Here is a 26935-nt window from a genome sequence, read left to right on the forward strand (position 1 = left end):
ATTCAAATTCAAGCGTGGGGACAACTTCAGGCACACGCGTAAATGAGTGGGAAAGCAACACAAAATCAAAGTGTTGTACTTCCCTCAACACCACATCAATGGCATTCTTGAATCGGTCAAGATGACATCAAGTGCGATGACAGCAAGAAGAGCACAAGATGATGAGCCATCAACAGATTCTAATTCAGAATTACTCACAGAACATTTCGGTTTCAATCCTCGTGTATTTGTTGATGCATTGGTATACGCTGCAAATGAACATCTTTATTCGATCGGAGGTCAATTCGAAGAATTTGCCAAGAAGCAGCTCAAAGCAAGTGTAAAGAAAGCGATCAAAAAGGAAAAAGAAGCAAAGAGTGATGCAAGTAAACGGGAAAAGGGTTCCTCGACCAATTCCACTTTAGCAAAAATGACTGCAACTCAAATTGATGCAGCGGCTGAAAGAGGTGTTCATGGCGTTTTGACATTGATGGAGAATGCATTGGATCATGTGTTTGATTCTTTGGAGCTTTATTGCTTAAAGACTGTGTTTGGTATCAAGCCTAGCCAAGCGCAGGCTATCACGCTGAAGCATCATCGAGATCTTGACCTGCGTACAGCAGAAGAAAGGGTAGCAGAGGGAGATGCATTGTCGGCACAAGAAGAATGCATGGAGTTAGAGAGAAGAGAGACGGAAATGCAACAAAAGCTGGAGAAGGCGAGGAAGACCAGGCACGCCCTCCGTATAGCGAATCTGGTAGCCGATCAAAATTTGGCTCGAACAAACAAGGTTGCTGATACATTTGCATTTATGATCGATGACTCTGGAGTGGCACTTGATACAAGTACACCACAACTGGCCAAAAAGCTTCGATATGACGCACAAGGTCTTATGGACGCTCTCGACCATCTATCAAGCACCAATCCCCTGGGACCAAGCCTGATCAATGCAGACAGAGCAGGAACGATGAACGACAGGGAGAAGAAAGCGGTGATAGATGCTAGCGGTGCTTCAGAGAAGGACAAAAGCGCATGGGAGCGCGGAAGAGAAGCATACATTAATTGGGAGATGGATCGTATCATCAAATTAGTTCAAACGAGAGGCAATGAGAATCCAGATCATACCGTTGCTTCTTTCTTCTTCGCTTCTCCCTCCAAAGATGCTTCTATGTACGCAACCGCTGGACCGAAAAGACGACGAACAACGTACACAAGTGGTGTACACGATCAGACTGAAGCAGGCGACAATACACGAATTGGTGAGGTAGAAGACGTAGAGGTAAGTAGGAAATACAATTCAAGTCATAGCACATTTAATCTGACCATACCCTCACTGCTTCTTTACCTTCACAGAACCTCGCAGATATCGTATCAAAGTAGATGAGTGTACTATATCCATAACATACCCAGATGTATTATTACATGGTTGGTTAGAAAGCCAATGTTGTACAATTGTATTTTTTTCGCTTTTGAGATTATTCTATCCACGACTTGGCGAAAGCGAATCACGCAATTCCTGCAATCTGTCCCACGACGGATCACTTTCGAACGCATCTCGTGTTCGTCCCATGAACGTACGAACAAGACTTCGTGCTCTGAATTGCCAATTTTCCATCGCTGGTTCACGTTTCGCAGTTGGACTTGCTTTTGCCGTATCGACATCCAGGTCGGTTTCGGTTGCTTCATCAATTGCTACTTCACGATGACCAAAGTTTTCCAATAATTCACATAGTTCCGTCAATGCCTCAACAGCTTGAACGAAAATTGTTTGTGATGTCAAGTCACAGCCTTCAGCTCCGTATGACGTTCGCCATGCAGTCAGATGTGCGTCCAAGGCTGAACGTAATCTTCCACGCCAGAACAAAAGACGGGCATACGCTCTCCAAAGATCTGGCATATCGGAAATTTTGGGCAATAAAGTATTCTCGAACAGGCTACGAACTGTCGGCCATAAGCCATGACCTTCGTTTGGATTATGATTGGCTTGTTTTGAGACGGGTGCTTGTACGTTTGTTGATGATGTATCTTCATGTTCAACGAGTGCATCTTGTTCGCTGCTTGGAGCTCGAATTACAGCATCGACAATTCTGTTCACCACAGCAATGTCAACAGATTCAGCAATGCTAGAAGAAGAAGTTGGATCTGAGCCTGGCAGTACACGAGAAACAGAACGTAATTCCACCACTCGTACCAAAGAACGAACAGCATCTGCCATCAAACCGCAATCAACGCTTACGATCATGTAATTGTTCCAAACACGCCAATCGTCATGTGCGAATCGAAGTGATTTTCCCAATGCACGATGTGCCAGCAATTTGACATCGAATGCACCCTGTCCACTACCACCTCCTCCAATTGCTGATAATGTGCTGCGTTGCATTTGTCGACGTAGTCTGCTATCATCATCGTCACCCATTTCAGTTTCCGCTTCACTTTCTGTATCACTTTGAACGGCAACTCCCGAATCACGGCTATGCAAACTGTCCGAATCGCTTTGACTGCGATCATCCTCATCTTCCTCTTCGATTCCAGACAAAACCGCTCTTTGATCGGTTACTGCATCGGCATGTTCGGCCATTTGTGCTTCACGCAAAACACCTTCGCTTTGTTGTGATAGACGCAAATAGCAACTTGCTAAATTATTCCAACTTTCTGCATCTTCATCATCCAAAGCCGTACATCTTCTAAAGCATCTTGCTGCTTCAATATAACCGGCAATCGTATCTAAACGCATATACACACAACCAAGAGTGAACCATGTACGTGCATAAAGTGGTTGAATCTTTAATGCTCTACGTAACCATGTTGTCGCTTTGGCAAAGTCGCTGGCAGCAAATGCAACTGCTCCCAACGATCGTGCAGCCCTTGCTGATCGTTTGGATGAGACATTCCATGCTTGTGTATAATGTTCAGTCGCCTTCTCAACTTCCAAATCACCCAACAGACACCAAAGTTTTGCTTGACGTGCAGAATTTAGTTGAACTTGTACGTGTTGTGAACGATCTTTCTTTGCCGAGATCACATGATCCGATTCGTCTTTCGTGCCTTGCAAAAGATCACGTAGAACCTCAATTCCTTTATCTTGTCTTCCCAATGCACCCCAACATTGAACAACTTCTTGCCATAATTCAACTCTTTCAAAAATTTCCAATGCACTTCTCAACACTCCCAGAGCAGCATACCTTCTTGCCAATTCAGCTTGCATCTCCCATTTTGATGGAAGTTCCAGTTCGTGAACCAGTTGCAATCTTTCCACAACACTCGAATCGGAAGTTGGCATTTGATCCAACAATGCTTGCAATTGCAACGTACTCCTTTGAACCGTTCTTGTTCGATCTGCTTCCAATCGGCTACGCAATAGCAATCCCATCGTATGAACACTCCAATTACGTGCATGTGCAAGTACACGCTGCACGAAAGCAGACATTTGTGATGCTGTCAATCCATTCTCGGGAGAAGCGTTGTGAATGTTCAAGCATAATCCTAATAATATGCACGAATCGAGAGGATCTAGAATGCTTGGGTTTGTGATATCGTCTTGTGTGAATACGGAATTCGTTGTACCGTTTGAGTCTGCATTTGCATTGTTCGTTGTTGATGTGAATCTTGTTCGTTCGAGCAACGTATCATCATTATGCAACATCTCGGAAGGCATATTCGTAGCACTATTTGTATCGGCTGTCGCCTTCCATCCAGAAGGAGTGCCGTTCAGTTCTATTGGATCTGCATCATATGCTTCCTCCTCTTCTACGCCATCTTCAGCCTCTTTCTTCTCTGCTTCATCCTCCCGCACACTCTTTGCTAGTAATACCAGAATTGTTTTATCTTCTTTTTGGAACTTCGTTCGTTTTCCCAGTGCACCTGTGATTTCGTATTGCAGTCCATCTGCTCTTGCCGCTTCCAAGAATCTTTCATTGGCTTCGCGGTCTTTCCCAGAGCGCTGTACCGTCAAACCTTCATCGATCAAGGTGATTGCAAGTAGCTTATTCCATCTTTGTGCTTCTTCTGAATCTTTGCTTGCGTCACGTTGTGTAGTGAGGTATTCTTTCAACACTCTCACTTCTTCAATCACATCCTCTGGCGGTGCTACCGGATTGTCAAGCACGCGAGAATAAATCGAACTTGCTCTTAACCTCCATAAAGCCCTTGAGTGTAAGCTGCTTGGTAAAGCGTTGAGAGTTTGAAGAGCGAGTACCAAGAGGAAGGGCGATTCACAAAGATGATAAGCCGGCTCCCCTGCCCAAGTAAGATAATCGAGCGAAGCAGAGCGCAAAGCCGTTTCAAGTTTACCATCGCTATTGCCTTGATCTTCGTCATCGTTCATACTTCTTGCTGGGAAGCTGTCAGGTGAAGCTCTGCGTAAAAGTTGTATGGGTTTCAACAATTCTTCCTCTAGGTCGGGACCTGTCCAATTTGCCTGAATGAAAGCGTGTAGAGCAGCAACTGCGATACATAGAGCATCAATCGAATCTATTTTACTGATGGCATTTTCCAAATGTACTTTGTAGAGCGTGAAAGCTTCATTTTGTCTCTGTTGTGCAACTAATGCTAATATCTGCCTAGCTTGAGGAGATCGTAAGACGTCCAAGAATTTCCCTTCTCTTACATCTGCTACCAACTGATTTGTACTTCCTTCTTGTCCAAGTATTATTCCCCATTCATCTGATATATCAAAGGACGACATATTTGCAAGCAGTCTCGCCGTATTATGGTTGCAATGATGTTTTCAAGAAGAAATGAAGCACAACCAAAACTCTAAAATTTTAAAACAACAAAAATAGAAAGTTGTCCGTTTCCCGCGTTTGCTTACGGCCGAACCAAAAGAAAAGGAGAAGCGTGTTACTCATCCGTGCGAAGATTGTACGTCATGCTTATAGCCATCATCAGAAGAACAACATGGCAGTCGAACAGTCCAGAGATACAACAGATCAAAACACTGCTGGTCCTCAGAGTGCTCTTGAAGCACTGAAAGCTTTCAAAGTGAGTCAATCAAATTACATATCCAATTCTTTGTCGATTACTGAACAATTCTCATCACCTTTCCCTTGACAACAGGAAGTACAAGAAAGAAGGATTGCTCATTGGAAAGAATATGATGAAGCACTAGAACATTACGAGAGAACAAATTTAAATGCAGAAACTAGAGACGATGCTGATGAAGAGGAAGAAACGACATCCACCTCTCAAACACAGCAAGTACCACATCGATGCGGTCCTCAACCTGGTTCGCATAGCTCAAACGGAACATCAGCATCACATAATGATCACTATCATTCTGTCGCACTTCCGATGACTGACGAGATTTTCAGTAAGATTCTTTCTTTAGTCACTTCTGGTTTGTTGGATTGTTCACATTCAGCACGTACGATTGAAACAGAACTGAGGACGGCGCTGCAAAGACCTGATCTTGCACGAATGGTTGGTCAAGTACAAGATCATGAGAATTCAGTATTGAGAAAGATCGTTGAAAGAGATCAAACTAAGAGAATAGCCAAATTGGAAGGAAGAGATTTGAATGATGCCATTCAATTCTCAAACCAGCAGATCAATCAGGCAAGAGAACGTATTCAAGAAAGCATGGAAGATATTGCTGCCGAAATGGCTGAATTGTAATAATAGCATATATGATGTGCGCAAAATTGTATTATACATGAGCATGTTTGATGATAGTGTACATTGATTGTATTATGATCTTTCTTTGATCGGTTTCAAATTGATTGCTTCCTTTTCAAAAGCTTCACTTTGTTTTGCTTCTTGTGCTTGTCTCTCTTGCCACCTTTGTTGTAATTCTAGCCTTTCTTTCTCTTCGATTTCATCCCATTCTTCTCTGTGATCCAGCCAACGTTCATGTACGTCCAATGCAGATTCCCATCCTGTTGGCGCACCTCTATCGGCAACCGAGAATAATGCAGCTGCTGATGCTGCCGTACCTCTGCGAGAACCTGGTTCATAGGCAGCCAAAGATGGGTCTTCTTGACTGGGCAATGAAACATCTCTGAGTCCTTCTGCACCTGTCTGGGATGTGATCTTACCATTATTCTGGGTGGAAGACTTGCTATTAGGATGTTCGATGTAGACATATCCCGTCGCTTTATCCAATATATGCTGAAGACGGATCATACTTCGTTTATCTTCCACAGCCAGCGTCTCAAATTGAACCAATCCGAATTCTTCGATCATTTCACAAATCTTTTCGTTCAATTCGGCAAATTTTGCAGTCCTACGTGGACCCATAGAAGAATTTAGATGATCGACAAGGTAATCCAAATTTTGAACGTCTGTATAAAAATCCAGCTTGAACGGAAGTCCTCCTTGTGGCGCAAGTGTGTTGTCTTTCTCTTCATCTGTCGCTTCGCTATCGGCATCGTCATCTGATTCATCATCCGATCCGATTGAGCCTGGATTCCGCCGGCGTACCTGTGCAGCTGCGTCACCGAGGAGATCCACTTTGCTTAATACGTTTATATGCGGTAGTTCCAACGTCAGCATTGCACGCAAGGAAAGCAACAACAGCGAAACATATCGAGAAGCATCAGTGATATGTGAAGCGTCCAACAAATGCACTGCAACCAATCTCCAATCCCGTTTCTGTAGCCTTTCCAATATCCTTCGAAGACTGCCATGATTCGTACTTAATTCAACTTGTCCCGGTAAATCAAAAGCCACATAAGCATCATCGCCTAACGCATCCAAACGTTTCTCGAGCCAATCGAAATTTTCTTCTAGGTATTCAATACAATACAGCATCGCTCCGTTCGGTCCTAATCCTTCTTCGTTCATTACATCTTTTACGGTAATCAAATCGGCAATATTGATCGCACATTCGTACGGCAACCGCTTCCCATTTGCCGGATCTAGGTTTACGATAGAGATTGGTCGGCCTAATGCTGTTAGGAATTGATGTAGGCCATCACAATATGTCGTCTTTCCTGCACCCGGTGACCCGATGACCAACTGGCCGAACGGCATCCTTCTTGGTGAATGAATGGATGTAAGCAGGGGTGACCATCAGTTGTGGAGAATTATTGATAAAGTTCTTAAAACTTAAAAAACTAGAATTAAAAGCATCGGGCGCGTTAGTCTAATAATTTAGAGAGGAGATTATATAATCCCTCTGCCCTCTTCTTCGTTCTCATCATCACTGTACCATTTATCTTGACCACTAAGATAAAGTTGCTCTGACTGACTAGCCTTGGCAGTGATCTGTTTTGTGCTGTGTTTTTGCCAAGCCGCCGCCCTGCTTTGCATGCGTAACGCCGCCGCAATCATACGCCAGAGGTCGGAAACACAAGCAAGCGGCTATCTTTTATGGTATCGGGTCCCTGCTCGTAATCGAGCTTCTCTCTTTACGTAATGCATCTCAGCAGTTTTGACACAAATTCTCCTGGACGTGCACTTATCACTTTTAGAAGCAGTCCTATCTTCGATCCTTCCTGAGCGTGCTCTTTTCTGTACTTTAAGAATTTTTGACTTTTTACAGCGGTCATCTTTATTTACCTTACGGCCCGTTTCTAGGCACGTTCGGATTTCCTTCTCCGGTATTGTTTCTTCATTTCGGACTTACCTCTATTTGACGATCTGATTGGCCGAAAGAAAAGAAGAAAAAGAAACGGAAAAGGTCATGAGAACAGAAATAAAGGTACACTACATATCACGGTTCCGTCTAGCAAAATGAACGGAGTCACACAGCTCCGCTCTCCCAAAAGAGTATAATTTCATATTACTAATTATTGTTCAACAAATAAAGAATTACACAAAAGTGCAAACCCATTTTTTACCCATTTGTTCAAAGAGTATAAAATCACACAGAAGTGCTTTTCATTTTTACCCCTAAACCCCCCACGCTTTCAAGGTTCACCTTTTGGTCACCAATCAACACCAATCAACGATAATGTATCATCTGAATCAATCACTCTTCATTGTTGCATTGTTTCCTACATGCTTGACTATCATTGCGAATGCAATTCCAGCACCAGCACCAGCTCCGGCTTGTTTCAAACTTACATAGTGAGTGTGCTTCAACATACATCTATATATCATGATCTGTTGCTAAACAAGTTCTTCTTTATAATCTAGCCGATGTTTGCCAGCATGTCCTGCAAGACAAATAGTCACTGTGGCTGCATGCCATACTTCATCATGCGGGTCAGGTCAAGATTGCTGTCAACTTACCGATCCATGCTAGATCCGAAATAAAATCACGCAAAAGTGCTTTTCATTTTCACCCCTAAGCCTCCAAACCTTTTCAAGTTTCACCCCTAATCATCCTCCATCGCCCCTAATCATCCTTATCATCCCTAATCATCCTCCATCAACCTTAATCATCCTCCATCACCCTTCCACACCAATCATCACCAATCAACGATAATGTATCATCTGAATCAATTACTCTTCATCGTTGCATTGTTTGCTACATGCTTGACTATCGTCTCGAATGCAAATCCAGCACCAGCTGCGGCGGGTTGTTTCAAGCTTTCATAGTGAGTGTACTTCAACATACATCTATATATCATGATCTGTTGCTGAACAAGTTTTTTCTTTATAATCTAGCCGATGTTTGCCAGCATGTCCTGCAGCTCATATAGTCACTGTGGATGCATGCCATACTTCATCATGCGGTACAGGTAAAGATTGCTGTCAGATTACTGATCCATGCTAGACCTGAACAAGTTGTATGATTACAATTTCATATATGCTTTCTTTCATCTATAATGGTACCCTTTTTACGCCGAATTATAGTCGCACCTAAATGAAGCATTGCGAGAGGATTGCTTTATTTATCGGTAAGAATTTCAATATGTTTAAGATTATTTTCAGTCCGTTAATAATCCCTGCTTTCCTGCACCCGATGAACCGATGAACAACTAGCCGAACGGCGTCCTTCTTGCATGACTACATATGAGTAGGCGGACATCACTTATAGAAATTCTGAAAAGTTGAGAAACTCAAAATGGCTCGAAGTCCGATTATATGATCTTTCCTCTTCATTCTCAATCATTATTGTACAACTCATCTAGACAAAGATAAGTATAGATAAATGTTTACCACTCCTTTGTCATTGCTTGTGACAGCACTGCTTTACGCCAAAGATTGACAGCAAAACGCCTTTTGTAGAATGAATGATATCATTTTTGCGTGATTGGTGGCTGTCATCATCTTTGTACCGTTCAATTTGACGAAAACAAAGATAAGGATGGATAAATGTTTACCACTCCTTTGTTATTTCTTTGGCAGCACTGCTTTACGCCAAAGATTGACAGCAGAATGTCTTTTGTAGAATGAATGATATCATCTTGGCGTGCTTGGTGGCTGTGTTTCGGTGATAGAATGTATGATATTAATATGGATGGATTTGATGGAATTAAATACATTAATGAAAAGTCATTCTTAGAGTATCTGAAGTCATTCTTCATAATTGTTATGATGATGCTTCTTTCAATTTAGCCTTTAAGCAACACTTTCTCTCTAGCGTGTGATATTTGTATGACTTTGGCTTGGCAGTGATTTGGTTGTTAATAAGAAGCCGCTGCCTCTGCTTTGCGCTGCGCAATTCAACGCCGCCCACACACAATCCTACGCCCGGGTTAGAATGGAAAATCACACAAGCAAAAGCGGCGGCGGCTCTTCTTTTCCTTATCGGACTTTTTATTTCACAGTCAATAATAATTCATTAGGATTCCCCGCGCTTTTATTTATTTGAATTATAATATTCATAACACGCCCGCCTTTTGCCGTGGAAGGACTTTTATGCCAATACAACGTGCGCTGCGCCGCCGAAATGCTGCTGCTGATTAAAACAAGAACTTAAGAATTCCACTTTGTGTGTGTGTAAAGCATTCTCCCTCGGTTGATCTTTCACCACCATACTCTTGCCAGCCAACACACAAACACAAAGAACAGCAAGCCATCTCTTGTCTGCTCGCCCGGTTGGAATTCAAATGGGTTATATTGCCTAGAAATGGCAACTCCACCTAGTCCGCGATCTCGATCTGAGCAACAAACAACATCCTCTTCGCAAAACGGTAATAAGTTTGCATCTCCAAATTATCAATTAGCTGCAAGTCCTTCTCCTTCACCGGCTTTATCCGCATACAGTTATACATCCTCCACTTCTTCCGATTCAGATTTCGATCTCAATTCACTTTCATTGGATGATTGGGGAACATCAAAAGCTAATCGAAAGAATTCAATCATTCCATCTGAATCAGATAAGAGTATAAGAGCTTACCTTTCACCTGAATATGCTCAAAGTGGAACAACAACTCCTGTACCCGGATCACGATCTTCCACAAGCGATTTCGAAAAATATCTGAGAAATAAAGGATCATTTTCATCCGACGATAAATCATCTCAACATCGGGATAGCATCGACACCATCGAAGTTGAAGATTTAGAGAATGAAGCAGATGGATTTGATGTAGAGGATGAAAATGAAGAAGATATGCATGCAAATGGCGTTCCAGCCGCAAGAGGATGGCGATTAGATGCCCGAAAAGCAAAGACGCCTGCCTTTCAAGCTCAGGTTCTTGCACTCTTTTCCGAACAACTTCAAATTGATACTTGGTCCGAACAAACTGTCAATCCTGATTTGTGGCCATTAGACGCAAGCAGAGTTCAGTTGAAACGTATCAGTGGCGCTTTTTCCAACGCTGTCTTCTTTGTCTCATACGATAAGCAAGATTGTGAGGGATTATATCCGAAGACTGTCCTTCTTCGAGTGTATGGAAAGGGAACCGAGGTCTTGCTTTCTCGTAGAGCTGAATTGCTGATCTTGCATACTCTCTCCAGCTTATACGAGATTGGTCCGCATATCCTCGGAACATTTGCAAATGGCAGAGTGGAGACATACTTTGACGCAGAACCAATCGGCAAAGATGGTATTCGGGACCTGGGCGATCGAAGAGAGACCATCAAGGAGGATGGCAGTCTACTTGTACGAGGATCAGAAGGTCGAGCACAATGGGTAGCCAGAAGAATGAGACAATTGCATGAAGTACCCCTAGAAACTATGCGAACTGTTCTTGAACAAGGCGATTTACGTGCAAATGGCGATGGTAGCAGTGTATACGGGAGAGGTATCGAAAATCATCTATTCGCCCGCAGTCATCGTCCACGCATGCACCGAAATCCATCTTCAATCCCTCCATCTCAACAAAACATCCTTGATTCATCCAGAAATCTGAGAGACAGTCCTGCTCCGATGGCGGAAGAGTCAAATAATCATTCCACTTTGACCGCGGTAGCCAATGAAGGCGCACAAGCAAAAGCGATGTCCATTCGCGGCTTTTCGCCTCATCGCAATAATTCGGTTACCTCTTTTGATTCTCTTGCGACTTCCTTTAATTCGCAAGATAGCAGTTCGATCAATAACGAAAACGGCTTCAGTAGTCCTTCCTTTGGTCCAACAGGTTCGGGTCCTTCCAGTTATACAGAATCAGTAAATGCAGTCCGAAATGCCAAAGCTCCTTCTTTGTCTCCATATATCCCAAACCATCCGACATCCTCTTCTACAAAGATATCCAATGGTTCCAGTCAGCCATATCCCGGTATGTGGAGACGATCAAAGCGATGGGCTCGCGAAGCAGGAAAAGTGTTGGCTTTGGTGGATGAATTCTGCAAGACGGATGCTGGACAAGCTGCTTGCAAGAGAGCTTTGAAGGGTACGCCTTTGGAAGGAAGAGAATTCTCTCCTTTCACCTCGTTTAATGATATTAACGTACCAAGCCTGGAACTGGGTACAACAGTGAATAGCTTGCGGATTACCTTGTTGGCTATTGCTTCTCTCAATTTCCCTCGATTCTTGGCGGAAATGGATGCTTTTAAAGCATTCATCAGGAAATGGGAAAAGCTCAATGGTGCAAGTCGTCGAGTTTTGGCACATGGCGATACGCAATACAGTAATTTACTGCTGATCAAAGAGGGCGCCTTTGAGGAGGATAGTGCAGGTAAAGGAATGCCTCGCGAACGTAGCAGAGATTCGAGTAAGCCGACTGATAGCCCGGAAATCAGTAAGAGTCGATCAAGCAGCATTTCTTCCAACAAACGAAGATCACGTTCACGCCGAGCGCCTTATGAACGTTTGATCGTGATTGATTTCGAGTATTGTTCGCCCAACCCTAGAGCGTACGATATCGCAAATGCATTCCACGAGTGGCGTTTCGATTATCATCATATAACCGATTGTTGGTCGCCTTACACGTTTGCTTATCCAACGCGAGATGAACGTAGAAGGTGGCTTCGTGCATACGTAGAACAAGGAAGATTGCTACGGATGCGTGGAAAAGCACCCAAAGCAGCCTCTGATCCAACAACCGCCGCCACCGCCGCCGCCGGCGAACCAAATGATCAATCTTTACCGCCTGCACTTCCCAACGGCGAAGAATTGGAATTACCACCTTGTGTGATGTCAAAAGAAAGTGGTAATGAACCAACTCCGACAAAATCACGTCCGTTCAATGCGGTCTCCAATGCGAACAACGTGTCAAGTATACCGCAAAGTAGAGGAGATTCGGTTCCGGTTGGTACTTCATCTCCCGCTTTGAACGCTTTGGCCGGAATGCCTTCGCCTTCTGTTCATCCAACGTTATTAGGAGGATCGAATGGAAATGGATCGGATTCTCCACGTTTGAATGCGGTTCGACAATCACCTTTGGCATTTTTGGAACGTAGTATGCAAAAAGAGATTGATCGTTTAGAAAAAGAAGTTGAAATCTTTTCGCCTGCTTGTCATGCTGCTTGGGCATTATGGGGAATGACATTTGCAAAAGAATCAATTGAACAACTTTTACGAAATTGTTTACAAGGAAATTATGTCGATCCAGCTCTTGTTTCTGCTCGTGATATGGAAAATGGTTCTGAAGTTATCGCTGGATCGGCTGAAAGTTTTGATAACTTACGTTATACCTTGAGTAGGGTGGAATTATTCCGTGCCGAATTAAAGGCATTAGGCGTTCAAGTATCTCCAACTTGAGAGCATAAAGCAAAACCTTCAAATGTTTTATCTCGTGTTTTTAATCATATTTGCGTTTTATATTTGCATTCAATTTCAAATGTGTAACATCATCATCATCATCATCGTAACCTATTCAACTTCATCATCTTGTACTCACACCCTCATCAATCTTTTACACTATAGGAAACATACGTATATATGACGAACAAATTTAATGACATATACTTGCAATCAGTGTGGGTAAAAAGCAGTGCAAGACGTCATCCTTTATGATAACATCCGAATGATTCCGAGTTATGATCATTTAGTAGTAGTAGTAGCGCGGATTAGGCGGAATTGAGCTTTAAAATGATGGCAGGAAGGGTACTCATGAAAGCGAAAGCCTTTTGCTTGCTTGCTTGCTCTGCGCCGGTGCACGCCACGCTTCGGAAGATTTATTACAGCCCAACAAGTCTGTAGGCAGACATCGAAGTTCAAAGACCTTAAATGAAGAATTCAGCCTTTGCACTGCACCGCACTTTGGGCGTTTCCTCGCACAGGGCACATTTAAGAAGAAAAAAGGGCGTGAGTGTGACTGTGTAGAAAATCAGTGATGTTGGGCATAAGTTTTTCATGCGGCTTGGGCTTTGCCTGCCTTTACGCCTGTGTGTTTTGACCTAAACTTGTTGAGCTTCTTTTTTTTGTTGTGCATGCATTCATCCTTTTTCTCTTCTTTTAACAACCACTACCTAATCATATCCACACACACACACACATTAATCATGTCTATCACAAACATTTTGGCTCGTCAAATCTTTGACTCTCGCGGTAACCCAACCGTTGAAGTGGACCTTTGGACCGCAAAAGGTCTTTTCCGCGCTGGTGTTCCAAGTGGTGCTTCCACTGGTGTTCACGAAGCATGTGAATTACGTGACGGTGACAAGAAAGCATACATGGGCAAAGGTGTTTTGAAAGCAGTTGACAACGTTAACAGCGTCATCTGGCCAGCATTGAAAGATGCAGGTTTGAAAGTTACAGAACAAAAACAAATTGATGACTTTTTGATCAAATTGGACGGTACACCAAACAAGACAAAACTTGGTGCAAATGCAATCTTGGGTGTTTCAATCGCTGTTGCCAAAGCTGGTGCTGAAGAAAATGGTGTTGCCCTTTACAAGCACATCGCTGCTTTGTCAGGCGTCAAGGCTCCTTACATCTTGCCTGCTCCTGCCATGAACGTCATCAACGGTGGTTCCCACGCAGGAAACAAGTTGGCTCCTCAAGAATTCATGATTGTCCCAACTGGTGCCAAGGTGAGTGAATAAACATGCATATATGCGCCTAAAATAGCATAAAAACTGACCAGTCTCCCTTTCTCCCCTCACAGACCTTCACTGAAGCAATGAAGGTCGGTACTGAAGTCTACCACAACCTCAAGAAGGTCATCCAAGCCCGCTCCGGAATCGATGCTACCAACGTCGGTGACGAAGGTGGTTTCGCTCCTCCTCTTGAAGGTGCAGATGAAACTCTGGAAGTTTTGTCTGAGGCTGTCGAAAAGGCCGGATACACTGGACAAGTCAAGATCGCTCTTGACGTTGCCAGTTCCGAATTCTACAAAGAAGGCAAATACGATTTGAACTTCAAGGATGAAAAGAACCCCAAATTGATCACCGGTAAGGAATTGGCTGATTTGTACATCTCTTGGATCAAGAAATACCCCATCATCTCTATCGAAGACCCCTTCGACCAAGATGACTGGGAGGCATGGTCATACTTCCGTGCTAACAGCGGTGTTACCGTTATCGGTGACGATTTGACAGTCACAAACCCATTGCGTATCAAGACAGCCATCGAAAAGAAGGCATGCAACGGTCTTTTGCTCAAGATCAACCAAATTGGTACAATCTCTGAGTCAATCCAAGCTGCTCAATTGGCACAATCTGATAACTGGTCAGTTATGTGCTCTCACCGTTCGGGTGAAACTGAAGATGTGACAATTGCTGATTTGACTGTCGGTTTGGGAACTGGTATTATCAAAACTGGTGCACCATGCCGTAGTGAACGTGTTGCTAAATACAACGCTCTTTTGCGTATCGAATCTTTGGAAAAGGATGCCGTTTATGCTGGTATCAATGGTTTCACTCAAGGTGAAGCTGCACCAAAGGTTTTGGAAGGCCGCAAGTAAGCTGCTAGCTGCTAATGCTTTTTGGTGGAGAGAGCCTACACAAAATTTTAATTAGATTCGTTGTAGAGAGGTATTGTTTCAATTTTCTTGTTTCTTGAATAATACTGTGATTTGAAAGTGGAGAGTGAAAAATGATTGTGTGTGATTATAACCCCTTTTATATCGAGAATCGGCCCGCCTGTTTGCGTGATTTGATTGACCCGGAGAACTGCATATTAGATGAGATTGGACGGCCAAGGATGATGATTTCCCAAACTTCAAGAATTTAACCACTGAGACCCACTCCCGCATGGCTAATTAAAAGTGAACGCCCATCAAATATAATGTTCGGCAGCGATTAACCGAAATTATTTCCCTACTTACTCGTTTGATACCCATCTTTTGGTAAGAAAGAGTATATACAAATAAGCTGAGGTTGAAAGATGTGATGAAAATCAATGGGATAAAATTTTGAGGTTCAAAATTTTTTAATAAGGGAAAGAAAAGAATGTTTCTGAGTACGAATTGTGTGATATAAGAAGGGAAAGTAACATTCCGGTCTTGAATTGGATCAAAGAAAAGCTGAACGGCAAACTCGAAGATCTTTGGGTAAATCAAAAATAAAATCTCTCCTCCCGATTTTCAACAACCAATAGATACTTCGCCATGGATCTTTCAGAGGATATGGCTTTTAGCCAGAATAATCCTAATTGGTATGAAAAATTCTGGAACACATTGACTGCTGAGCAAAAGTTAAAATTGGAAGAAATCAATAGATTGAAAGCCGTTTTCAAAAACAGCTATCGTGCAACGCCAGTCCCTATCCTTCCTTTGCTGAGTGATATAACCCATTCAAAGCGTTCTCTATCTGATATTCAAGCAGACCTTACATCAAAAAGGCAACGTTTAGGATCAGTGGAAAACGGTGGAGCCTCTCCGGACGAAATAGGATCAAGCAATACCAAAGCAAGATGTTGGACGGCTTTTGAACCTTTGACTATAGAAGGATATGAAGAGCAACAAGAATGGGATTCATCAAAATTTCGATTGCCCAGTAAAAAGAATCAAGAATTACCTGATCGTACTTCTCGTTGGTGTTTGGAATTTGAAAAACCCATAAAACATCCAGAAAAAAGAATTAGGGATCGATTGAAAGAATTGATAGAATTGCGTTGGTCAAAAAATAATTCGGATAAAGGTCCTTTGTTCAAGGATGAGAATGGGATCTTACGCATTCCAGAAGTCAATAACACTCTACGTATTGATGGTCACTATATGGTTGACATCACTTGCTCTACCATAGAAGAAAGCTACTATTTGGCTTGCAAAGTAAAAACCATCGATGTTCAAGCAGAAGATGGAAAAGCCGGTATTCGAATAGAATGCATTGATCCTGGTCGCTGCAGAGATCCTCAAATCCTTACAATTATGATTTCATTGGAATCCAACGAGATTGTTCCCGCTGATCAAGTTCCCAATCTTTATTACGAAAGAGCAATTTACTATATAAGTCAAGACTATGCGACATTATTTCAACTTCTAGGTGCTTGGCGCCCAACAACAAAATGGAGTGATGGAACACAAAGCAGTGCTCGCCCTTTCGCTTGCTTTGCTGTAAAAATGGCAGAAGGAATAGATAAGTCAAAGCTCCCTTGGGATACTATTACTTACAAAACTGTTCCAAACGGGCCTAAGATTCTCTGCAAATTCAATTTAGAGCATGTTGAAAAGTATAATCGCTGCAGCAAATGTAGACAACTAGGTCATTCGTTCGGAAACTGTCCAACAACTGTGTGCTTCAAATGCAACGTACTGGGACACATGAAGAAGGATTGTCCAAATAAGAAACCAAAATATAGATGCCAGAATTGCGGCGAAGAGGGTCACATGAAGAAGGATTGTCCTAATCCTCCTGAATTTTTTTGATCAGAGAAGCATTTACTATTTTAAAACATCCTTTTTCACTTCTCTTGCTTGTTTACATACTTCCTTTTATATCTGTCATGACATCGTAATCAATTTTCTTTTAAGCCTGACATTGTCTGCCTCCCCGCGCTCCCTTTTGTGCCTCCACGTCAGATATCTGCATGCATGCGTGGAAGAAGTTGGGAAGAATCGTCATTTACACATATTCCTCGCTTCTCGATACAGACACTTCTTTTGAAAACACCATCACATTTGATCACAAACATGGCAGACGGTACATCATCACAAACGACCAGAAGACGAACCAGGGGAGGTCAAGATGCGAAGTTAGCTCGTAATTTAGCAGCAGTTCAAGCGTTAAATTCTTCTTCTTCGCGATATACAACAGCTGGACGAAGAAAACCATCAAAAAGTGGTTCATCATCACCTTCAAGACTTAAATTTTTACTTTCTATACTGTTGGTCACAACATTACTGCTGGTGATCCTGCAAACGTTCAGACATATTCGTTCGCGGTCAGCAACTTCTACTTCTTCGTTTCAATCTCGACTAAAACGAGCTCAAGCAGCATTACAATCAAAGCAAAATGCTGGAATACTAGAAGAATCTCTTGGCGGCTGGAAAGATAGGATTGCAAATGCTGCTTCTGCCGTATTGGATGATTCTTCAGCAAAAGATCCAATCGGAAGCGCAGCGGCGATTGCGTCTCAACGTGATGATCGAACGCAAGAAAGCGGAGAAAAATCATTGAATTGGAAAGCATATATGGCTGGAATGAAAGCGCACTTTGATGATGAATTATCTAAAGTTCAACAACAAAAGAAATCTCCGGAAGATCTTGTAAGAGACACACGTCGAAAAGTTGAAGCAAAATATGCAGCAGGTTCAGGTGGTGGTGGAATGGCGGTCGTCCCCGGTGAAGGCGTTCGTGATCACGAATCCCCGATCCCGTTCGACGAACAAGATCTTCCGGCTGTTGAGGGAAAGTCTGATCAAGAAGCAAAGCAAGATCGAAAGATCGCACTAGAGGACATCGATCAAGAAACGCTCAAAGCAATGTTTGATGCACTGTATGGCAGAGGATGAGCACCTAGAGCATTCATGTATTTTCCTTAATTTCCTTAATTTTTTATGTACAACCTAAATGTATAACTCTCAATATAACTCATCACACACAAAGAAGCGTAATCCCAACTAACTTCGATTAATTTTGCGGCTCAAAACATACAAACAATTAAAGGGGGCTCTCAGATGCAAGAAGCATTCTGGACAACTTTACCCTACAAGAGAAGTACTATCTAAAAAGCCAGTTTAAACAGTACCAGATTTGGCAATGACCAAACGAGATTTGGTCTTACCGCTGCCGGAACCCTCTGCTTCGATAGCCTTGACGATGTCCAAACCGTCAACGACTTCACCGAAAACGACGTGCTTACCGTCCAACCAAGAGGTAACAACGGTTGTGATGAAGAATTGAGAACCGTTTGTGTTTGGTCCGGCGTTGGCCATTGACAACAATCCTGGCTTGGTGTGCTTCAAGTGGAAGTTTTCATCTTCGAACTTGTTGCCGTAAATGGAACGACCACCGGTTCCGTTACCAGCAGTGAAGTCACCACCCTGTAATAGAGAAGAGATGTGTCAGTTTCAATGCTTATTCTATTTGCGTGCTTACATGGCTATACTCACTTGTAACATGAATTGTGGGATAACACGGTGGAAACCAGATCCCTCATAACCGAAACCGTTTTGACCGGTGCACAATTCACGGAAGTTGCGGGTTGTCTTTGGAACGACATCATCGTACAACTTGAAAGTGATACGGCCCAATGGGTTACCGTCTTTGGTTACGTCGAAGAAAACGTTAGACATGATGCGTGCAGTTGAAGTAAATCTTTTGGCAAAAGTGGGAGCAAAAGCCATTAAGTGATTTGAATGGTGGTGAGAAGAAGAAGGTTGAGAAAGGGGGTTTATATTGCATGGGCCAATAACCGAGCTCATTCTCTCTTCTTTCTTCTTGCGCACGGACCGAATTGACTATAGTTTTTTTGCGCGTAGGGATAAAGTCCAGGGTTAGAGTTTAAGCACGTAAGGCTGACAAAAATACGCGTACACTGATCGTATGCCACATCTTCTTTCTTCCTTGAGATTCCAGCGAATTCAATCACTCCTAAAAATTGTGAATGCAAAAATGCTGTGGCGAGCAAGCAAGCAACAAAGGCGTGCGCACACAAACACACTTGCCGGACATGGGGACCGCTTCTTTTTGCCCTTTGCACGTTTTCTTGCCGGATTTCTCTTTCTATTGTCACATTTAGCCAAAAAGACGTCATTAAATTCATATGGGACCGGAATTGAATGAAGGCATGAATATCCTTCTTGGCCTGTACGCTAAAAGGGAAGATTGAGTTTAGCGGCAGTAAGGGGAGCTTTAATTGGGTGTCAACAGTTGCTCTCTCTTTTTTTAAGCTTTATTTTATTTTCTTGGTGTGGAGGAAATCTGATGATAGAAATCTTCTTGGCTTTGAATTCATATGTGGTGATACAATGATGACAAGTCAGGCAAACATTGGATCATCGAGCAATTTGCGAAGACCAAAGAGAACCAAGAAACAAGGTCCAGCAAAGAAACAACTAGATCAAATACCAGTAAGCTCATATTCAGATCCGGAAGAAGCATTGGATGCTGGCATTCAATTAGAAGAAAAAGCAGAAAGGTTTGCTTTTGGTGAGAAAGCATTGAAATATTACAATTTAAGCTTTCAGGTCTATCAACGAGCTCTTCAATTAAGAAATGGTAACGATGCAGATGCTGCTTATAACGCAGCAAGAGTATTGTACATCATCGCGACAACATTCACTCTGCCACCTTCCAGCTTGAAGCATTTACAGGATGCAATTCAGCTATTCGCAAATGCGTTGGCTTTGTCTGTTCCAGTATCTGCTATAGATGGTTCACCCAATGCATTCTATCTGGACGTTCAGTATAATCTCGCTTCAGCTCAGTCCACTTTGGCAGACCAAAAGCAGCGGATAGGTGAAAAAGATGCTGATGTACAAGCGCTTTACCAACAAGCAATCGTTAATCTGGAAAACGTATTACAAGGCCAAGAAATTGTGCTTCGAAGACAGCTAGAACAGGAGGCAGAGGATAGGAATGCAGAGATCGAAAGAGCTCCCTTACTGGTGCCCGAAGGAGAACAGGATGAGAATGAGGACGGGGTTTCGATTGACACAACTTCCGACTCTGAAGGAGCCACCCGAACAGAATACACAACTTCACTCATCACACCTGCCTCAGCTTTGGAAACAATCTCAAGCCTACATTCAACATTGTTAGCTTTGCTCGATTCGGGTGTAGATAATGAGGTGGCTCTATCCACATTTGCACATGCCGCCAACAATCTTGCTAGAGCAGAAAGCGTCTTTATATCTTTCCCGGATGGCGAGAAAAGAAGTCCGGAAAATGAATGGATGGAACAGGTAGCAGCTTTGCGGTTCGCAAAAGAGGAAATAGATATTGCAAAACTTCTGAGAGACGTACAAGGTAACATCAGTCAAGATCTAATGTTTTACGCCGTTCCTATCCTTACGCAGGTAACATCGGTGCTAGAAGAAAGCACGAAAAATACATTTGATATGGCTACCACGAATGGAAGAGCTGCTCAAAAAGTGTATTTGCAACAATTGGAACAAATGGCAGATCGTACTTTACAATTATCTCGTTTAACGATCGGGCATATATACTCACGAACAAGTCAAGGTGCAAATGATTATGTTCAAGCTCTTATTGAATTAGCCTGGCAGCTTTGCACGAATGCTTCCAAGGTATATCTCTCTGCTCTTAAAGCTTTGGATGCATCTTCCAATGCGTCTGGAAGTGGAAATACGGTGGCAGTATTGGGTACTGCTCATTCCATCAATCCATCCATGCGAAGAAGAGCATCACTTTATACGGGATTGAGTACTGTTTCAATCCTACGAAGTGAGGTTTTGTTCGTTTCCGGTGCCATAGATGGTGTGGATGAGAATACCCGGAAAACGTTGTTGGATAACGCTCGTATTTACGCACGAAAAGCATTGGCTGAAGTAGGATTGACGTGGATGTTACAACAACCAAAGACAACTTCAAGATATACTGCACCCCATGGAGGAGTAGATAGCTTGAACGTTGATACGGAAGCTGCAATGTCGCTCTTTCGTGCATTGATTAAGAGAGCTGTCACGTTAGATGGGGATGCTGCACAAGTAGCACGGAACGAGCTTGAATTATTCACTGAAAATGTCAAATCCATCGTTACAGCTACCGATGCAGAATATGCACCTGTTTGGCTCGCATCTTTCGGTCTCCTGTCAACTACAGGTGCAGATTTACGATTACTTAACGAAGTCATCGGCGAAGAAGGTGATTCGAGCATATCTGATGAGGAAAAGCAAATTTGGGCTGCCGTCGAACAGCAGTTGATACCACAACAACAATAGAGACATGTTACTTCATAGAAATATTACACATTGTATTGTACATCAGGTTATGTCCTCGTATGGGTATGTTGCATTACAATCTAGTCATCGTTTGCCCATCGACTACGAGAAAGTTTATGTGCGTCTTTTCGATGTAAAGGCCCCTCTTCTTTTGGATGATCATCGTCAGATTTTTCGTCATCCCATTGTGCACCAGGCGGAGAGTACGTCGGTGAACGATCATCTCTTCTTCTTGGCGGAGTGAGGGATGGCGAAGGCCGATGCCTTTGTCGATCACGATAATCTGGTGTGACACTACCTTCGGCTTGCCTTTTGCTGCTGCTTTGCCGTGCTTCTGGTGATCGCGAAGGTGATGACTCAGGAGATCTTCGACTTACGTTCCTACGAGGTGGGCTTTCCCTTTCGCGCCGATCATAGTTTCGTCTTTCGTCGTCGTGATGTTCGTAACGACGTCTCCGCTGATCACTCCCTTCATTGCTATCTGCATTGTCAAAGTAGCGAGAACGTTTTTCTTGTCGCTCATAGCGGGGAGGTGACCTTGAGCGAGTTCTTGAGCGATTTCTGTTGCGAGGTGGAGATGGACTTCTGCGAGGTCTTGAATCATATGATCTTTGCGCTCCCCAGCCACTATCTTGTATCCTTTCTGTCCGATTACCTCTGCGGTCCACAAAGTCGTTTCTGCCTGAATTGCGTGAGCGTGGTGCATCGTCCCATCTAGATCTATTTGAGCGGTCTTCAAATCGTGATCTACCCTGCTGCTGATCTCCTTGACGATCGTACGATCTGCCTTCCTGTCTCCTACTCAATCCACTTCCAGCGATTGCAGCAGCATCTCGTTCTCTTGCCAATCGCATCTCCTGCTTCTTCTTTTCGACAAAGTCTTGCGGTATACCACCGATAGACTTTTGAGCGCTTAGGAGCAAAGACCAAAGTTCCGCCATAAAAGTCGGCGTTTTCGATTCCAAAAAACCAGTTAAGCTTAATTGCATCTTTTTTGGATCAGGTTGTGTATCATTTGGATCTTCAAGCATTCCATTCACATATTCTACCACAACATCATCTTCGAATCCCAAAACTTCTTCCACTTTTTCCGCTATCCAAGGTCGTATAACTTCCATATTGACTTTTGTCATATTTACACGTTCTTCAAATGTTGTGGGAAATTGACCTTTTGCTGCCAATTTCTTTAGCAGGAGTTGCTCTTTGTTTCGGAACCTTCCATCTTGATCAGCGCTGATCCCACGATAGGCACTATCACCCATTCTCTACTCTTCTTTGGATGCCCTGTTCACCTTTTCGTCATAGCTTGCTTATGGTTGTCAAGGTGGAGAATAAAGCAGAAAAATATAGTATTAATTTCAAAGCGTACACTAACACTGGGCGGACAAATTTCTACCCCGCGCTTACAAACATAAACTAATGTACTTTCGCGAATGGTGTGCTTTTTAGGCTCCGAAACACAGATTGTTTATCTTTCTTTCACTCATTTCAATACCACCAACTACCTTTTACAGTATATCAAAATGATGGAACCTACTACACACCCTACCCATCCTCCAAAAGATGATCCATTCACTGCTGAGGAATTGGCTCAATACAATGGAAGTGATGAAAGCAAGCCAGTCTACGTTTGCATCAAAGGTATGTTTTGTCGATGCTGCAGCACCCAGACCCACAATTGACAGCTCTATCTGCTCTCTCATAGGCAATGTCTTTGATGTATCTCCCAAGAGAGAAATGTATGGTAAGTACACAGATGGTTGCGCTTCTGCGACAATGCTCTAAAACCCCTGTTCCCATTCAGGTCCCGGTAAAGGATACAATGTCTTTGCAGGCAAGGATGCATCAAGAGGTCTCGGTATGTCCTCCTTGAAGCCTGAAGATGCCGTTTCAGACTATTCCACTTTAGACGAGAAACAAATGAAAGTTTTGGACGATTGGGTGAGTGTAAGACAACACAAACACCATCTTTGTGTGCTTTACTTACATTTCATCTCTTCTCGAATCAGCTCGCCTACTACACAAAGCGATACAACATCGTCGGAAAGTTGGTAGACTCAAAGTGATGCCATATTTGTATTGTTCTCAGAATTGATTGCATATTTCTCTGCTTTGTGGGAATGATTGGGCTCAGATCGTGTGATGGCAACTATTAAAGACGACAAATCAGAGCTCATTCTAGGTCTATCGAATCATATCTATTACACAAAAGTAGAAGCGATCATCCTCAAAAGTCATGAAAATATACATATAAGGGGGATTATAACAAAACGGTGTAAATATGAAATTTGCCTTTTTTTAATGCCGAGCACCACGACCAAAAACTTCAGAAATCAAAACGAAACCAACGCCAGCCGCCAAACCGATAGCTAAATCGACAGAAGAAGGATTTGGAAGACGAGCGAAAAAGTGATGAGCTTTCAGTAAGATGAAGTGAAAAACAACAAAAATTAGTCCAAAAAATTCCCTTCTCTACCCATACATTCTCGGAAGAATGTGCCCTTTTTCCTAAGAATTTTCTATGCAAATACTCACTGTATGAAGGAATGATACCAAATTGTCTCATGAGGCTCCATTTCGAACTTGTCGAATCTTTCCCTTCCTCGTCGGCCTGTGGAACTTCCTCGCGCCCTTCCTCTTCTTCCGCACGATAAAATGGTGCTGCAGGAATTGTAAACACTTCATCCAAAGCAGCACGTACTTGAGCTGCGTTCATATTGCTACTCTTTCCCAAACTTCCTAAATCTGAATCGGGAGGTAAAGAGATTGCTTCTAATCCGGCTAATTGATCTTCCAAAACGCCCATTCGTTTTGCCAATGCTTCAAATTTACGTCTATCCACTAAAACCATACTACGTTTTTTTATCGAACCTTTTCCGTCATTATCGGGTTCCAGTGTCGTTAGTGGAAGTAAGATCTTGTCTTGCGGAGAGGCTGGCGTTGTATCTTTAGGACTCGTTTCGGCATCTTTTTCGTGCTTTTCCAAATTGGCTTCACTTAGAGGGATAGGATTGAACAATTGTGACATCCGTGATGCGGCTGAAGTACCAGTAACGTCTCTTGCATGATCAGCATGAACAGCTGCAGCAGCATTTGTGCCATCTGCACGAGCAAGAGTGTTGCGTCTAGAAGCTTTACGTGAGAAAGTTACTCCCCATTCACTTTCATCTTCTGCTCGTTTGCTGCTATCGTTCTGTGCTTCTTTTGCTTGTTGCAAAGCTGACATAAGTGCAGCTCTGCCAAATGTGCCAACAGTGCGTGCTGTCTTCAAAGGTGGAACTTCATCATCCGCTGAACTATCCCGTGATGCATGATGAGCTGAGGCACTGGACTCTTCTGGTTGTGTTGCAAATATGTCACGAATGCCTGTTGCTGCACTGTCATCGCCTGAGCGCTTCACACGAATGCTGTCCTGATCCGCTCCTCTTTCTTCGGCAATTCGAGGAACCTTTTTGGCTGTGTCGAATTTGCATGTATTCACATTGGCATCCAGGCCCAGAGCTTCCAATTCCTCTTCCTCATAGGTCGATCTTCTATAAGGGTTACTTTTTCCACCGTTAGATGCTCCCGGTCTTGGACCAACGAGAAGGTCATCTTGATCTTCATCAACCAAAATGTCTTTGTGAAGAGGTTGAATGTAGTTTGAAGTTGATAAATGCGCTTCAACGATCAAATCATTTGATCCTTGTTCTAAAGTAGGAGATTCAACAATTGATTTCACCAAGCTAGCATCGATTGGCGTCAAATTGAATCCGTTCACTTCTGCTGCTGGTGGTGTGGCCGGCATAGGTTCACTGTTGCAACTTTCGCTATTGATCGATGATTCAGAAACACTACGGTTGAACGCATGGCCTTGCGAGAGTTCATCTTCGGCATCCAATTCATCTGCTAAGCCTTGTACTTCACTCTCAGATAAATCGCCAAACCAATCTTGCAATTGTTCACGGGTGAACACCGGTCTTGAAGCATGATGAATGGGTATTTGTTCGCGTAAAGATGAAAAGCTTTCAGCTCTTTCACGTACATACCCTTCACCATAGATTGGTGGAATAGCAGGACGGTTAAGACTATCATTGCTTTGTGAGCTGCTGATACTGCGCAGGGAAGACATTGATCCGCGTTTTTGCATTCCACCGAGGGCAACGAATGCATCTTCACCATCTGAACTTCCTTCACGGATATTCTCAAAAGATGAAATCATATTGCGAACAGCTTTTTTGTCTCGTAAGCGTTTGAGAGTTCCCGTTGAATTTGCGTTGACTTGTTTTGGGATATCGGGCTGTTGTTCTGGTTCTTCAGTTTCAGTGTATGCATGACTGCCTTCCAAACTCCAAAGATGTCCTCGTAAGCAGTCTTTGCGTAATTTTCTGACCGCTTCGATCATCAGCTTGCGCCATTTTAGATTTAATCCTTCAGCAGCAAGATCCTTTTCTTTCAATCTCAAGAATGCTCTTCCGCTCATGCCTGCATTACGAACGTATGCAGTTACATCTTGTACGATTGGCTTTGGCGTGAGACCGAGAACATAGGTAAGATAAACGGCTACTTGAGAAGGTAACCATCGAAGTGGATCTTTTGGTAATTGTTCAATCAATTCTGCCACATTTTCAGCAGCGATTGATGTATCATTGCGATACGGTGAATCACGTAAAGATTCCAAACTTGATCTACGACTTGCTGTTGAGAATTGTTGTGGTTCAGGCGAGCGTTTGTATGTTGACAGATCTGAATAGGATTCTGAATGCTGCAATTGGCCTGATAGTGATTTAGAAGGTTGTGGAGAAGATGTTGATAAGTCCAATGTATCTGTACGTGGACTTTCCATTCCTCTAGGTACGTTTCGTCTCGTTGGCGTGACCAGAGAATGAGCTCTGTCCAAGTAGGAGTACCCTACAGGAATATGACCGCCTGGAGTGAATCCATTTGTGATTGAATGACTGCTTTGATGACGACGTAATTGAGACATGGAGGGTAAAAGTTTATTAATGAATACAAGTTGGGAGTATAGTCGTTAAATGTCGTTAGAGGTCGTTAAAATTATGGGAGTGATGATACAAAAGATTGAAGTTGTGAGTGAGATCTGTCAAGATCTTTAAAGTAGCAATTCATCTTTCTCTTCGAATGTCAACATGACCCCTAAATGCGAATCTTTCAAATTCAATTTTCTTTAGTGTCCCTGATTCATTTCATTGTCAAGATCAATGCATAAATGCACTGCAATCATGCTTCAACTCTGTTCACACTATAATTCGCTGCAGCCCCTAATTCGCTCTCCACCTTTTTTCCCCTATTATTGTGTTGCTTTAATTACGCGCTATTCCACGCGGTGCATGTTTGCACGTGTAAATAAACAACCCGAACAAGCAGGCAGGCAATTGATGCTTAAAGCTGCCGAGTATAAGCAGTAGCACAAGCATTTATTAACTTGCCAGCATCAGTGTGCGTGTCTGTCAATC

The 26935-nt window shown here is 43.0% G+C and overlaps 13 protein-coding genes across 13 annotated transcripts; 8 read left to right on the forward strand and 5 right to left on the reverse strand.

Annotated features, from left to right (window-relative positions):
- On the forward strand, window positions 1–1426 carry FA14DRAFT_162404 (uncharacterized protein). Its single transcript, XM_025499589.1, has 2 exons — window positions 1–1258; window positions 1333–1426. Exons 1-2 carry the CDS (start codon window positions 122–124, stop codon window positions 1357–1359), a joined length of 1164 nt encoding a protein of 387 aa, XP_025352485.1. The 5' UTR covers window positions 1–121; the 3' UTR covers window positions 1360–1426.
- On the reverse strand, window positions 1368–4663 carry FA14DRAFT_150467 (TPR-like protein; the record flags this gene model as incomplete). Its single annotated transcript, XM_025497436.1, has 3 exons — window positions 1368–1623; window positions 1681–2325; window positions 2392–4663. The coding sequence occupies 3 exons, from the start codon at window positions 4661–4663 to the stop codon at window positions 1460–1462; spliced, it is 3081 nt and encodes a 1026-aa protein (XP_025352486.1). The 3' UTR covers window positions 1368–1459.
- A 212-nt stretch (window positions 4664–4875) lies between these two features.
- On the forward strand, window positions 4876–5592 carry FA14DRAFT_182097 (uncharacterized protein; the record flags this gene model as incomplete). Its single annotated transcript, XM_025501173.1, has 2 exons — window positions 4876–4959; window positions 5035–5592. The coding sequence occupies 2 exons, from the start codon at window positions 4876–4878 to the stop codon at window positions 5590–5592; spliced, it is 642 nt and encodes a 213-aa protein (XP_025352487.1).
- Window positions 5572–6948, reverse strand: FA14DRAFT_169066 (uncharacterized protein; the record flags this gene model as incomplete). Its single annotated transcript, XM_025500182.1, has 2 exons — window positions 5572–5990; window positions 6012–6948. The coding sequence occupies 2 exons, from the start codon at window positions 6946–6948 to the stop codon at window positions 5665–5667; spliced, it is 1263 nt and encodes a 420-aa protein (XP_025352488.1). The 3' UTR covers window positions 5572–5664.
- Window positions 6949–10420: 3472 nt separating this feature from the next.
- FA14DRAFT_127480 (kinase-like protein) lies at window positions 10421–12949 on the forward strand (the record flags this gene model as incomplete). Its single annotated transcript, XM_025496800.1, has 4 exons — window positions 10421–11168; window positions 11247–11425; window positions 11516–12395; window positions 12573–12949. The coding sequence occupies 4 exons, from the start codon at window positions 10421–10423 to the stop codon at window positions 12947–12949; spliced, it is 2184 nt and encodes a 727-aa protein (XP_025352489.1).
- A 623-nt stretch (window positions 12950–13572) lies between these two features.
- On the forward strand, window positions 13573–15166 carry FA14DRAFT_162406 (enolase). The gene is made up of 2 exons (XM_025499590.1): window positions 13573–14223; window positions 14298–15166. Exons 1-2 carry the CDS (start codon window positions 13693–13695, stop codon window positions 15093–15095), a joined length of 1329 nt encoding a protein of 442 aa, XP_025352490.1. The 5' UTR covers window positions 13573–13692; the 3' UTR covers window positions 15096–15166.
- A 574-nt stretch (window positions 15167–15740) lies between these two features.
- Window positions 15741–17000, forward strand: FA14DRAFT_192439 (uncharacterized protein; the record flags this gene model as incomplete). The annotated part of the gene is made up of 1 exon (XM_025501935.1): window positions 15741–17000. One exon carries the CDS (start codon window positions 15741–15743, stop codon window positions 16998–17000), a length of 1260 nt encoding a protein of 419 aa, XP_025352491.1.
- Window positions 17001–17264: 264 nt separating this feature from the next.
- Window positions 17265–18086, forward strand: FA14DRAFT_182102 (uncharacterized protein; the record flags this gene model as incomplete). Its single annotated transcript, XM_025501174.1, has 1 exon — window positions 17265–18086. The coding sequence occupies one exon, from the start codon at window positions 17265–17267 to the stop codon at window positions 18084–18086; it is 822 nt and encodes a 273-aa protein (XP_025352492.1).
- Window positions 18087–18180: 94 nt separating this feature from the next.
- Window positions 18181–19399, reverse strand: FA14DRAFT_162407 (putative CPR1-cyclophilin). The gene is made up of 2 exons (XM_025499591.1): window positions 18687–19399; window positions 18181–18617 (listed from the first exon to the last, which is right to left on the reverse strand). Exons 1-2 carry the CDS (start codon window positions 18918–18920, stop codon window positions 18312–18314), a joined length of 540 nt encoding a protein of 179 aa, XP_025352493.1. The 5' UTR covers window positions 18921–19399; the 3' UTR covers window positions 18181–18311.
- A 45-nt stretch (window positions 19400–19444) lies between these two features.
- On the forward strand, window positions 19445–21519 carry FA14DRAFT_85740 (uncharacterized protein). The gene has a single exon (XM_025503003.1). The coding sequence runs from the start codon at window positions 19545–19547 to the stop codon at window positions 21477–21479; it is 1935 nt and encodes a 644-aa protein (XP_025352494.1). The 5' UTR covers window positions 19445–19544; the 3' UTR covers window positions 21480–21519.
- FA14DRAFT_162408 (PWI-domain-containing protein) lies at window positions 21483–22718 on the reverse strand (the record flags this gene model as incomplete). The annotated part of the gene is made up of 1 exon (XM_025499592.1): window positions 21483–22718. A coding segment is annotated over exon 1 (1049 nt), but the record flags the coding sequence as incomplete, so codon positions are not given.
- Window positions 22719–23002: 284 nt separating this feature from the next.
- On the forward strand, window positions 23003–23833 carry FA14DRAFT_150479 (cytochrome b5; the record flags this gene model as incomplete). The annotated part of the gene is made up of 4 exons (XM_025497437.1): window positions 23003–23120; window positions 23185–23223; window positions 23284–23420; window positions 23489–23833. The coding sequence occupies 4 exons, from the start codon at window positions 23003–23005 to the stop codon at window positions 23543–23545; spliced, it is 351 nt and encodes a 116-aa protein (XP_025352496.1). The 3' UTR covers window positions 23546–23833.
- FA14DRAFT_192445 (uncharacterized protein) lies at window positions 23778–26564 on the reverse strand (the record flags this gene model as incomplete). Its single annotated transcript, XM_025501936.1, has 2 exons — window positions 24015–26564; window positions 23778–23896 (listed from the first exon to the last, which is right to left on the reverse strand). The coding sequence occupies exons 1-2, from the start codon at window positions 26443–26445 to the stop codon at window positions 23778–23780; spliced, it is 2550 nt and encodes an 849-aa protein (XP_025352497.1). The 5' UTR covers window positions 26446–26564.
- Window positions 26565–26935: the final 371 nt, after the last annotated feature.

This window comes from Meira miltonrushii (genome assembly GCF_003144205.1).
Source record: "Meira miltonrushii strain MCA 3882 unplaced genomic scaffold FA14scaffold_5, whole genome shotgun sequence".
Taxonomy (NCBI): domain Eukaryota; kingdom Fungi; phylum Basidiomycota; class Exobasidiomycetes; order Exobasidiales; family Brachybasidiaceae; genus Meira; species Meira miltonrushii.

Bases quoted from the DNA above. Each gene is read 5' to 3' on its own strand.
- FA14DRAFT_85740 (XM_025503003.1), top strand. From the start codon at position 19,545: ATGATGACAAGTCAGGCAAACATTGGATCATCGAGCAATTTGCGAAGA.
- FA14DRAFT_162406 (XM_025499590.1), top strand. From the start codon at position 13,693: ATGTCTATCACAAACATTTTGGCTCGTCAAATCTTTGACTCTCGCGGT. The intron at 14,224-14,297 runs GTGAGTGAATAA...CTCCCCTCACAG, and splicing joins TTGTCCCAACTGGTGCCAAG to ACCTTCACTGAAGCAATGAA.
- FA14DRAFT_162407 (XM_025499591.1), bottom strand. From the start codon at position 18,920: ATGGCTTTTGCTCCCACTTTTGCCAAAAGATTTACTTCAACTGCACGC. The intron at 18,618-18,686 runs GTGAGTATAGCC...TCTCTATTACAG, and splicing joins TCCCACAATTCATGTTACAA to GGTGGTGACTTCACTGCTGG.
- FA14DRAFT_162404 (XM_025499589.1), top strand. From the start codon at position 122: ATGACATCAAGTGCGATGACAGCAAGAAGAGCACAAGATGATGAGCCA. The intron at 1,259-1,332 runs GTAAGTAGGAAA...TTACCTTCACAG, and splicing joins GTGAGGTAGAAGACGTAGAG to AACCTCGCAGATATCGTATC.